General features: G+C 45.0%; 1 protein-coding gene across 1 annotated transcript in view; it reads left to right on the forward strand.

The window, feature by feature from the left end:
* MAP3K4 (mitogen-activated protein kinase kinase kinase 4) overlaps window positions 1-13,382 on the forward strand; it is a 206,409-nt gene that overhangs the window by 86,218 nt on the left and 106,809 nt on the right. Inside the window, 1 exon segment of the mRNA XM_006868489.1 lies at window positions 3,134-4,497. Coding sequence (XP_006868551.1) covers window positions 3,134-4,497 — 1,364 coding nt within the window.

Consider the following 13,382-nt stretch of genomic DNA (forward strand, 5'->3'; position numbering starts at 1 on the left):
GTTGCACCCGCATTTGAATTACCTTTAGCAAAGTTCTTACTTTCAAGTGATATTAATGATATTTTCCGATGATTTCTGCATTCCATTGAGTCACCTCTCTGGAATGGGTCTTTTCCAATCACTTAGCCAGGTAGTTGTCTTGTAGATTTCTTGGCATAGATGAGTGAGTTCCTCCAGTGCTGCATCAGTTTGTTGAAACGTTTCAGTTTGCATTCTAGTTATTCCCAGAGTTTTTGTGTGCATACGCTTTTTCAGCGCATTGTGAAACGGTTGCATATCAGCCATTTGTTTTTGATCCAGTGGCTCCGTATTCTTTCCATCCATTTTGTTGCTTTCTGCATCATTCAATAGTTTGCCCCTAGAATACTTCAGTATTTCAAGTCAAGACTTGAATTTTTCCTCTGTCTTTCAGCTTGAGAATTGCTAAGCGTGTTCTTCTCTTTTGGTTTTCTAATTCCAACTTTGCCCATTTCTTATAATATCTGACTTTATCTTCTGAAACTGCACTGTGAGATCTTGTGTTCAGCTCTGTTACCGCCTCACTCCTTCCATTTGCTTTAGCGTCTCTACTACAGAGAACAAGGTGTGTTCCATAGAATTCTAGAATTGTAGAGCTGGAATGGAGCTGAGAGATGGATCTGCTGCTCTTCAGGTGAAAAGCTGATTTCATCCAGGTAGTGCAGGGTCATCTGTGCCCTGTTGCATCAGTGAGGGCGTCCATGTGCCGAGAACTGTCCTTGTTGTGAATGCTGTCCACTCAGTCCCAGAGTTCCAACTCATTGTCACCTTGGGTAGAGTCTCTGAGGAGTGACTTGTGGGTTTGAACTGCTGACTTTGCGGTTAGCAGTCCAGTGCTTATCTTTAAACAATACACCAGGACTGCAAGACTGTGCCTTCGAGTCCCGACTCTTAGTGACCTTGTATAGCTTCTGAGGAGCAGCTGGTGGATTTGAACTCCTAACCTTGTTTGAAGTCCAGTGCTGATCCTACAGCGTCACACCAGGAGTTCAAGAACGGTTTTGTACCTCAAAATATCAGCTTTGAAATCTCATGATAATCAAGAATGTTGGTCTTACACGTTGTGGTTGTTAGGTGCCTTTATGTCGGTTCCACTGAGGAAGCTGAGCTCAGAGTTTCTCGTGATTTTTGGTTTTAAATGTCCCAGTCATGCCGTGTGGTTAGCATGTCTGAAATCTGCTGTTTTGTGTCTTGCCAAAATTCTTGGTCGTGGATACCAGAGGAGGTGTCAGTGAAGCAGCATGTGGGCACATGGCCGTGACTGTTTTGCTCTCTGAAGGGGTGATGGTTGTGGAGCTTGTGTCCATTCACGAGTGCGGCATGGCAGTCAGGATGACCTGGCCTCTACTCCCGGCTCTACTACTGTCTGTGACTGTCATCGCTGGGCCTCACTGTGTTTTGAATCTGTAAAGCTTTGCCTCAGAGTGCTGTTTTGAGTGTCACGTGTTCAGTAAGTGTAAGCAGTCATCCTGATAGTTAATGACTAGCTTTCTTTCCCAGTAGTTACCACTTTGTTGGTCAGGACACTGAGTCTTAGAATGAACAGTTGTTTGGAGGCATGAGGCTCCTGAGTTCTGAGCTGGACCTTCAGCTTGGCTCTGTCCTACGAGGAGCACGGGTTTCTTGGGAGCTTGTCCCAGCTCCTTTTCTTTGTCCTCGCTGCATGTGCTGCCACTATTGACTGCAGTGAAGTCTCTCCTTTTTGCTTCTGTCATTTGTCTCCTCCTTCTTCTTGTCTGCCCCCTCTCCTCTCCTCCTTCTCACTCCATTTCTGTTTCATTCTTTCAATTGAACCTGACTTTGAGTGACTTTACAGACCAGGCATCGTTGTAGACAGTGAATAAGATTTAGTCCCATCTCTTACCGGAAGCACACAGACAGACAGGTGGACAACAGTGCAGTATGAATGGTGTAAGAGTCCATCTCTCACAGGAAACACGTGGACAGACAGTGAAGTGATAGACGTGTTCCCAATTTGAGAGACGAAGTCTGGCCATCCTTGCTTCTAAGGAGCTGAGTGCACTTCTGACTGCCCAAGACATCCTAGAGGAGATGAAATGGTATGTCATTGTGGTTTCAGTTAGCATCGCTGGCGGCTAATGGTATCGGACTGATCTTTGCATGTATTCCGTGGCCACTTGAATATCTTCTTTGACGAAATGTCTATCGAAGTCGTTTGCCCATTTTATGATTGGCTTTTATGTCCTTTTTGGTTATTAGATTGTTATAGGATATATGGTTTTCAAAAATGTTCTCCCTGTCAGTATTGTCTGTATGGCCTTTGGTAAAGTCTCTGGTGAATTAAAGGCTTTACTTTTTGCAAGGTCCCATTGATTAAGTTCACCTCTTGCTGTGTGTGCTTTTGTTGTTCCACAGATAATCCATTATTAACATTGACCAGTTAATAGCAATATCTCTGCATTGTCTCCTAGTGATTTTATGGTTTCAGTTTGCACATTGAGATCCTTAGTCCATTTTGAATTTGTTTTTGTGTATGGTTTCTCGCTTTTCAGCATGTGGTACCCAGTGTTCCCAACATCACTACAGAGACCCTTCTTTCCCCATGGAGTGGTCTTGCTAGCACCTCTTGACCCAAGATGTGGCGCTCATTTCTGGACTCGCTTGTTTTTGCTCTTTACTGTTGTACCACCAGTGCTTCGTGGAAGTACCAGCATCCTGTGTGTTCTCCCGTCCTGAATTGTAGGTGATTCGTGGGTAACTGTGAGTCCTGCTTTGGCGCTGTAGGCTAGTGCTCTGAACCGCAAGGTCTCCAGTTCAGGCTCACTAGCCACTGCTCGAAAACCCTATACAGAGTCGGTGAGTCGGCACTGACTCCACAGCACTCTCACAACAATGTGTAGAATAGAGGAAACCGCTAGTTTTAGGCTAATAGTGGGGAGTAGAAGAGAAGATGGCAGAGATAATGGATAAAATCATGTAGCAGTTTTAAAGGGAAATGTCATATATATATGTTGATTCGTTAATTTTGTATTATTTTCCCTCAGCAACAGCTTGAAGTTACTGTAAGTACATTACAAATACCCATTGTATTAAGCCTGTCTGGAATAACTTCATGTGTTAGAGGAATCTAATCTTTTGTTTATTTTTCTAATAGAAAAAATGAATGCAGCCAGTCAGCCTCCACAGAAAGATGCTGGCAAAGCCGTGGAGACTGTGGACGAGTACAGTTACAAGCAAGAGAAGAAGATCCGAGCAGCTCTTCGTACAACTGAGCGCGACCATAAGAAAAATGTGCAATGCTCGTTCATGTTGGACTCCGTGGGTGGGTCTCTGCCCAAAAAACCCATTCCTGACGTGGATCTGCATAAGCCTTACCTCAGCCTCGGCTGCAGCAATGCCCAGCTGCCCGTGTCTGTACCCGTGCCCATAGCCAGAACTGCCCGCCAGACATCTAGGACCGACTGCCCCGCAGACCGCTTAAAGTTTTTTGAAACATTACGACTTCTGCTAAAGCTTACCTCCGTCTCAAAGAAGAAGGACAGGGAGCAGAGGGGACAAGAAAACACCTCTGCTTTCTGGTTCAACCGTTCCAACGAGCTCATCTGGCTGGAGCTGCAGGCGTGGCATGCTGGGCGGACCATCAACGACCAGGACCTCTTTCTATACACAGCCCGCCAGGCTATCCCTGACATCATCACCGAGATCCTCACTTTCAAAGTGAACTATGGGCGCTTTGCCGTGGTGCGAAACGGAGCTGCTCTGAATGGCCCTACGGCAGAGGGGAAGTGTAGCGCCCCCCGGGGAGCAAAGACTGGGGGCTGCTCAACTTACCATGAACATCTCCAGCGCCAGAGGGTCTCCTTTGAGCAGGTCAAACGGATAATGGAGCTGCTGGAGTACATAGAGGCACTTTACCCATCCCTCCAGGCTCTCCAGAAGGACTATGAGAAATACGCTGCCAAGGACTTCCAGGATAGGGTGCAGGCGCTCTGCCTCTGGTTGAACATCACCAAAGACTTAAATCAGAAATTACGCATTATGGGCACTGTTTTGGGCATCAAGAATCTCTCAGACATTGGCTGGCCCGTGTTTGAAATCCCTTCTCCTCGCCCATCCAAAGGCCACGCAGCTGAAGACGAGGGAGAGGACTCGGAAGGAGAGCTGGACGAGCTGGACAGCAGCGGGGAGGAGAGTGCAGGCGAGCACCTTTCGGGTCAAAGCGGGCGGGAAATCAGACAGCCCCCCGAGCCCAGTGTTGACAGCCAGGCCCCGGACTGCGTGTCCAGGAAGCTTGCCCGGTGCGAGTCTGGGGAGGAGCCCGCTGGCTGGGGAGCCCCCGATTGCAGCAGAGAGGTGGGCTCCAGCAGACACTGTCGGACTTCCATCTATAGACCATTTGTGGACAAAGCCCTGAAGCAGATGGGCTTACGGAAGCTCATTCTCAGACTTCACAAACTCATGGATGGTTCCTTGCAAAGGGCACGTGTAGCGTTGGTCAAGAGCGACCACCCTGTGGAGGTAGGTTTCTGGTGGGCATCCGTGCAGTGCAGGTCGCTCACTGTCTGCCGTTAGTCACAGCTGTACTTGCTGATTATGAGCCACTGTCACCTCCGGCACATCTGTTCTGTGTAGCTTGCTGACTTAGTTATTTCTGGAAAGTGCTGTGGTGAATGGCAACATGCAGCTACAAACGGGTATGAAACGTGGGGCGTGATGTTCCAGGGAACGTGGCATCCAAGGCCATGGACACCATTCTCGCTCGTTCTCTTTTATAAGAGTGTGCCCAGTTCTGGTCAGTGTATTTTAACGAGGTATTAACTATAGAGACCAGTCAGGGTGATCAAAGGGAGGCAAGGGTAAAGTGGTTAGCCTAAAGGGAAGGCTTCAGTGTGACCCAGTGTATGTTTTGCTATGTGAAGATTTTTGTGAGGAAGTGGTTTTGATAGCTTGAGATTTCAGCTCTTCCTGTGGTTCAGGGTGGTCATGTTGAGGAGGGGGAATTGGGATATCACTATGGAGAGGGTGAAAATATGCAAGTAATTTCCTGTCATAAGTTTGCACCCAGATATTTGAGTCCCTTTCTATACTTGCTGGTTTGTGATTCTAAGTTTAGTACATACGTTTGAGGGGACTTCAGAAAGTTTGTGGAAAAATTATATTATCTTTCATTCCTTTTTTTCCACAAACTTTTAAAGGCCCTTTGCAAAAAAAAATGATGCCTCCAACCATTCCATGCAGTTCTCGGTGCTCAGCTGGGTTCCCTAATTCATTGCAGTGACCACCTGGAGCTCAGAACCCATGTTCACAGTTCTGGGATTTACTAGGGAAGTCAGCAGGGTCAGAAAATGTGCGGGCACAATGGTTCCAGCCAGGACAGCCTCCCCTCAGCTGTGCCCACAGCCGGGCCTTTCTCTGTGCAGGCCCTCAGGCCCACCATTCCCCCTACCAGCCTCAGCCAGAAGGCACTGGGCTCTAACTCCATAGGTCAGCAAACCTAACTCCCTGCTAATTCAGTGCCTGGAGGCACCCCATTCTGTAAGCAAGTCTCCTGGCTGCAGTCAGTCAGCTGTCCTTGCTCCGTGGGCTGGGAAGCCCAGTGCTCTGTGTGCTGCTCTGGCTCTTGGTTCTGCTCTCCTCTGCCCCACCTCCGGTGTGTCCCTGTTTCGACGGGGTTCAGTAAGCAGGGATCTTGGGGTCCGAAGGATACGCACCACTCCTGACTCTTCTTTGATGGTTTTAGAGCCCCCCACCCTTCTGATGCTGAGATGGCTCATTTTATACCCAGCAGTCTGGTGGCAAAATTAAGCGTTCACAATGAGCCATTAGCAGCCACTCCCAGCTGAATCATATACTCCATCAGCGTCTTGCCAGACCCACTGGAGAAAGTCGGTGGGCGTGTACAGAGCCGGTGACTGGAAATGACATGAACTCCTTCACTAGAGCTCAGCCTTATATGGTCCATGCATGTGTATTTGAGTGTACAGACGGCTCAGGAGCTCACCTCCCGTCTACTACACAAGCTGGCTGCTTTGGAATGAGAAGTGACAGAAGACAAGGTGTTTAAGTGTGTGTTTCCCATTGGTGGGGAGCTGAGCTGCTGAGGTGACTGGTTACTGTGATGCCTCCATCCTGAGTCCTTAGCTGCCGAGAGGGCACACCCCCACAGTAACCCACCAGTTGTTTTCTGAGCATGTTGCTACTTTGTAGCTGTCACATCCAGGGGGAGTGGGGGTGGAGGTTGGGGGGGGGTGGGGAGGTTCTTTACTTTGGATGCTATTCTTGTTATGTTTATCTGAGTTTATATATGTCTCTCCTATTGAAGAATAACTCTGAATGTTTATGTACACCTTTTTATTAGAGCATGTGGTCTTTTTCCCTTTAGTCCATGAATAGCTAATTTACAGGTAGCTGTTTTATTGTACTGCAGGTTTCAAACCTACAGACACATAATAAGGGGTTTATCATGGATCATGGATTGTAGACAGTGAGTAGCTGACTTCTGGTCAGAGGCTTTGGTTGGACTGGTTCTGTTTCATCAGGGACACGTGTGGGCAAAATGGAGCTGATGCTTCATTTGTATTTGGAGGTCCTCTTTGTGAAATGATGGGATTCAAGAACCCTGCAGTCTGATTCCTCTGTAAATCAGGGTCCTTGTGGGCCAAGACTGAGCCATGAGGGCTGAGGGAGGACAAGACTTCTCCGTCTTCTTCCCCCTCCAGCTAACCATACTGCTGCTGGTTAGAGATGCGTCAGAGCCGAGTGCAGACTTCAATAATAAAACTCACAGAGCTGAGCAAAAGAGTACAGCAGGCTACCCAGAGTTTAAGCACCATTGAAAGTTGTGTTCTGTTGGGTTTAAATCTGTTGCGATTAACCAAAGAAATTGTCCTTGTAGAAAAAGAAACACACCAGATTCCGAGCTTATGACATACAAGGACTAGAGACTGTTAGAATGTCTGTTAGTGTTCAAGAAAACAAAGATGAACTGGAAGCTCCTGTTTGACATTCTGGTTTGTAGAAGGTTACACGTTTGTCAAATGATGCAAGAGCTGCAGATAACTAAGGTTGGAATACTTCTATGTTGAAGAAAGGCCAAGCTGAGAAGGTGAGGCTCAGAAGTGACCATTAATTGACCAGAAAAGTGAGATTGTATTTCTATTCTCATTTTCATGAGCCTAATTTCTAGAAGGGAGGTGTCTGTGTTTATGAATGTATCTACACTCTCTCCCTGGGTTTGTAATGTTGTAGCCTTTATACAAACATTCCAGGGAATACTGTGCTCCAGTCCTTGCCGGCCCTCTTTCTAACCACATCACCTTGGGTGAATGACATAATCCTTCCGAACTTGAGTTTTCTCGTCTGTGAAGTCAGTATAAAACACCTCCCTGCCTGCGTCAAAGGGCTGCTGTTGTGAGGTTTAAAGAGAGATTTGTATAAATGAAAAAATGCTTTAGAAGTTAAATGTAAATTTTACTTTTGAAGTTCTGATTTATTTTTTTTTTAAATTCCTCCTTTGGATTTTATTGGCTTGCCCATTTCCTGCTGGGTTATCAGTTTTTACTGTAGTTGTTTATGTTTTATAGTTAGCATTCAGTTTTGTTATAGTTGCAAAGTTGCTTTCAACCAGAGTGCAGAGTTGAAGTATGTTCTTTTTCTCATCCACCTTGCTGCATACACCAAAGCCGTTTTCTTGATTTCTTCGTGCCCACATGTCCCCCTGCCTCTTCAGGAGGCCCTCGTGACCATGCAGAATGCAGTGAGATTCACGTTCCGTCCTGGACTCTCTCGGTGCCCTGACTGGCCTAAACTCTGCCTCAGGGTCGTTCTTCTCCCGGCTTTGTCCATTTGCTTCAAATGCCCAGAAAACCTTGAGTCAAAAGTTGTGATGTGATTATTGATGTTCCTCTCTGTTGTGTGCCTTTATGAAATTTATGCATTTTCAAAAGAGGAAAGATAAAATGAAACTCTGTATTTTAACATAATGTGTCAACAAGTGCACGTGATGTCAACTTCTGGGCAGGTCTGGAGCTGCCTTCCCTGTTGTATTCGAAGTGACTCTGAAGTGATTGTTAAGTTTATCGGCCAATGCAGTTGTTGGATTCTAATGGAATTGTGCTTACTTGTGATAAATACAAGATACCCTGAAGAATCTGCCCTTTCTATCAGTGGACAGAACATACGGGAACACACACAACTCTGAAACAGAGTCCATCTGCTCCTTCGGGCTTCTGAGGCCGTAGATCATTACAGAAGCAGACTGTCTCGTCATGGTGGGTTTGAACTGCTGGCCACTGGCCTTGCAGTTAGCAGCACAGCACTTAACTCACTGTGCCACCAGTCTCCTTCTGTCAAAACTAGGAAATATGAGAGGGCTTTGGAAAGCTTGTGGAAAATGGCATAGACAGGTAATGAAATTTTTCCAGGAGCTTTTTGAATCACAGCTGCCATTTAAAGAGAGATTTGTATAAATGAAAAAATGTTGAGGGCAGAGTGGTGCTGTTGTTCATGTTGCAGCAGACATGTAACTGGTTTCGAGACAGCAGATAACATTTTCAAATTCACAGAGCTATAAACTGCTGGTGGGGAGATTCAAACCCAGGGTGCTGGGGTAGCAGACACTAATCGTTCACAAACCTGGCTGTGCAGCAACACTCTGCAGGAGCTGTGGTCCTCACCCACCTGTGCCTGCTGGGTGCTGGGTGCTGGGTGGGGCAGAGACGCCTCCATGGAGGAACGCAGCATTGGTGGTTCTGACCAACCCCAAGGTGCACAGTTTCAGCCACACCATTGGAAGCACTAATTAGAATTTACGATCAGCAGTAATTAATGAGGTTCTTATAGTTAGCCTTTTATTTGTTTTAATCATCATCTGTTTCATTGTATACATAAAATTACACACACTTTTTAACGGAGCCACAGACGGACAGGCACACACTTGCTCCTTAGCTTCTAGACATTCTCTTTTCTTAGAAGAAGTGTCCCTAAGAGAGAGCAAGTAGAGGGTGTGCTTCCGGGATCCAACTGCAGTGATCCAGTGGGGAAGGGTCAGAGAGGACAGAAGAGGAGTGTAACAGGAAGGAGGGGAGAGCAGCTCCTCTGGGCCAGGGGAGGCTGAAGGGCTGGGTCACTGGGGCCTTCCAGTCATTGGCCCAGGGAAGTCTGACTGTGAAGCCAGCCTCTAAGCCATCACCCTGTATGCCCCCAGAGTGGCAGTGTGTCTGCTGACTGTGTTAAATACTCTTAGTGATTAACATTTAAAAATTGGAAGATTTTGAGTGAAAATCTAGCTTTCTGATGTCTCTTGATACACTGAAGGTCTGTCCATACTGGTCTACCATTTGGTAGCAGGTGGCTAGAGCCTAAAACAAAACAAAACAAACTACCAACAAACCCACTGCCATCGAGCATATTCCAACTCAGAGTGACCTAAAGGACACAGGAGAACTGCCTGCAGGCTACTGAAACTGATCCTTATGGAAACAGACTGTCCTGGCTCTCTCCCACAGAACAAGGGCTGGCTTCACACTGCTGGCCTTTCGATTAGACGCTAAGCACTTCAGCTGTGCTAGCTGGGCCCCGGCATTTCTCTTACCCTCTCTTCCAGCCACTCTCGCTTACTCATTTGCAAAGTCTCTCTGGACCCTGGAGAGATTTCTGTTTTCAAAGGTAATAATGCTATTCACATTTTACTATAATCCCTTCCCCCATTTGGGTCTTCCCATGTTTATTTACACAGTCTGCCTCAGTTCCATTTCACAACTACGTGGTATTCCATTATTTGAATGTGCTGTAAGTTAGTTGGGAGAGTGGTTACTCTATATGATAAGCGCTAGACCGTGAACCACAAGGTCTGCGGTTCAGGCCTGCCAGCTGCTCTAAGGGAGAAAGATGGGGCTTTCTGCTCCCGCGAAGATTTAAAGCCTCAGAAACCCTATAAATCATCACTGAGTTGGAAGTGAGTCGACGAAACTTTAACAACAACAATGACAGCTTATTTGTGGAGTCTTGGAGTGGTGCTGTAGGATAGTTACTGTGCTGGTAACCACAAGGTCGGCAGTTTAAACATATCAGCCGCTCCTCGAAAACCCTGGACAGATTGCATGAGTGGGAACCAACTTGATGGCCCTTACAAACAACATAACTTACATAATCATTTCACTCTTCATGGCATTGTACTGTTTTGCTCTTGTTAACACTGGAACTGTAACAATTTTTGTCACTTGTTGTTTGTCCTTTTTGAGTTTTTTATGTTAGTTTTTGAAAGAATGATGTGTTGAAAGGGAAATCGTCGGTCATAGGGTATATACATTGAGTCTTTGATGTTGTTCGGTGCAGTCGAGCTGGTTACCTGTGTACAGCAGAAAGACCCCTACCCGCTCCTGTGCCCTCCTCACAACTGCTGTTATTTACGAGCCCCTGGTCGCTGCCACCGTGTCATTCCATCTCACTGGGGGCTTTCCTCTTTTTGTAGGACCCTCCACTTTACCAAGCAGGGACTTTTCCTTCCTGGCCACATGTCCAGAGTATCACTATCCTGACTTCTAAGGAACGTTCTGGCTGTACTTTTTGCAGAACAGATTTGTTTGTTCTTCTGGCAGTCCATGTTGTTGAGTGTTGACTACTGTTGATTTGGTTCTGACTCATAGCGATCCTGTATTTATTGGGTTTCTAAGGAGTGAATGGTAACTTTGAGCTTTCAATATTCTTTACCAACACAAAATGTAAATGCATTGACTCTTCTATAAACTTTCTTATTCATTGTCCAACTTTAACATGCCTATGAATATATTAAAAATACCATGGCTTGGGTCAAACTGGCGTATTTGCTCTTCAACACTTTAAAGAGGTCTTAGGCAGCAGATTGGCCTAATGCATACATCGTTTGATTTCTTGGCTACTGCTTCCATGATTTGTTGATAGTGGATCTAAGCAAAATGAAGTCTTTGGAAACTTCTGTGTTTTCTCCGTTTATTTATTGGTCCAGTGGTGAGGATTTTTGTTTTCATTACATTGAGGTGCAACCCATACTGAAGACATGTAGTCTTTGTTCTTCATCAGTAATTATTTTAAGTCCTCTTTGTGTTCAGCAAGGAAGGTTGTATCATCTGCATATCACAGGTTGTTGAGTTTTCCTCTCGTCCTGATACCATGCGCTTTATATAACCCAGGATCTCAGATTATTTGTTTAGCGTATAGATGGCGTATGGTAAAAGGATACAACCTTTGCACACACCTGTCCCGATTTTAAGTGACGCAGTATCCCCTTGTTCTGTTTTGATGACTGCCTGGTGACCCGTGTACAGTTCCTCATGACCACACTTAATTGTTCTGGAATTCCCATTGTTTGCAATGTTATCAATAGTTGGTTATGACAGGCCTTTGCACAGTCAGTAAAACACAAGCGTGCATCTATCTAGTATTCTGGTTTTAGCCAAGATCCTTCTGATGTCAGTAATGAGATCCCTCGTTCCACGTCCTTGTTCAAATCTGAATTTCTGTCAGCTTCCTGCCGTTACACAGTTGTAACCATTTAAAAATTTTCTCTTGCAAAATCTTACTTGCATGTAATATTAATGATACTGTTCAGCGCTCTGTTTATTGAAACATTCCAGTTTGTATTCTGTCAATTCCTGGAACCTTGTCTTCTGCCTTCAGTACCATCTGTTCTTGATCATATGCCCCTCTTGAAACGGCTGAGCATTGACCACTTCTCTTTGGTACAGTGACTGTGTATTCTTTCCATCTTCTGTTGGTGCTTGCTGTACCATTTAATATTTTATGCATAGAATCCTTCAATATTGCAACTTCAGGTTTGAATTTTTTCTTTAGGTCTTTCAACTTGAGAAATGCTGGATATGTTCTTCCCCTTTTGGTTTTCTAACTCCATCTGTCTTTGATGTTGTTAAGTGCCGTCGAGTCAGTTTAGATTCATAAGGACCCTATATAGGGTTCAGAAAAGCAGCTGGTGGGTTTGAACCATTCACCTTGTGGTTAATAGTCCTGTGCTTATGGTACAGAGCCACACCAGGAGTCCTCTGTCTTTGATACATAACTGCAACATTGCCCTTTAATTTGCTATAGTGACTTAGACTTTCCCCACAGTAGAGGAGAAGTCTCATTTTCCAACATTGATTAATCAAAAATATATGTAATAATAATTTAATCTGTAGTCTCCATTTCTAATGGCATTGAACCTATGTTTACATTCATTGCTACTTGCGGATTTTACTTACTTTGTGTGTTTTGTATGGAGTTACCTGTCTTATTATTGGCTTGTTGATACTGTTTATGTTTTATGGATTTTATATATTTTCTCTAGTGTATGTGCAAGAATCTCTGATAGCACTTGAAGGATAATTACTGGACTGCTAACAACAGGGTCTAGAGTTCAAACCCAGCAGCCACTCAGCAGTAGAAAGATGTGGCTTTCTGCTCCTGTAAAGATTTACAGCCTAGGAAGCTGTAGACTGCGTTGCTGTGGGTCAGAGTCAGCGCAATCACACTATGTCTTGTTTCTGATTGTGGGTGGAGATTCTTTTTTCTTATCTGTTTTAAATAGTTTATGATGTTTCTCACCCTAGAAATTTATAATTTGTATGGAATCAATCCTGTTTTAAGATCACTTTTGTTTTCTGTGAACAGCAAGATTATTTTTAAAGTTTATTTTTATTCCTACTTTTAAAAAACATCAAGTGTTTGTTGTTCAGAGCAGGATTTGGCTTACTGAAAAATTAAGCACCAAGTTTGTGCTCTTCTTTCCCTGTCCTGTTTCCACGGTCATTAGCCTCTTTCCCTCATGGCACTTTGGTTACAGTGAATGAACCAATATCGACCCATTATTAGTAAGTGAAGTCCATAGTTTGTATTAGGGTTCACTCCGGGTATTGTGAAATTCTACAGGTTGTGACAAATGCAGGCTACGTATCCACCATTACAGGCTGATATGTAATAGTTTCACTACCTTAAAAATGCCCTGTCCTCTGCTTGCTTGTTCACCTCTTCCTTCTGCACTATTGATCTTTTTTCCTTAACCGTCTCTATAGTCTTCCCTTTTCCAAAATGTAATATAGTTGGAGTAAATACTTATGTTTAAAAACCATGTAGAATACAGTTGGAATGGTGCTGCTGGCTGCTATCAGGTGCATTCTGACTCACAGCGACCTGATGCACAACAGAAGGAAGTACTGCCTGGTCCTACGCCATCCTCACAGTCGGTGGTAAGATTGAGTCCATTGATGCTGCCACTGTGCCCGTTCATCTTGTTGGGAGTCTTCCTCTTTTTCACTGACCCTCCGCTTTGCCTATCACGATGTCCTTCTCCAGGGTCTGGTCCCTCCTGATAATATGTCCGAAGTATGAGAGACGAAGTCTCGCCATCTTGGCTTCTAAGGAGCATTCTGTTT

This window comes from Chrysochloris asiatica, unplaced genomic scaffold, assembly GCF_000296735.1.
Source record: "Chrysochloris asiatica unplaced genomic scaffold, ChrAsi1.0 scaffold00117, whole genome shotgun sequence".
NCBI classification, from domain to species: Eukaryota; Metazoa; Chordata; class Mammalia; order Afrosoricida; family Chrysochloridae; genus Chrysochloris; species Chrysochloris asiatica.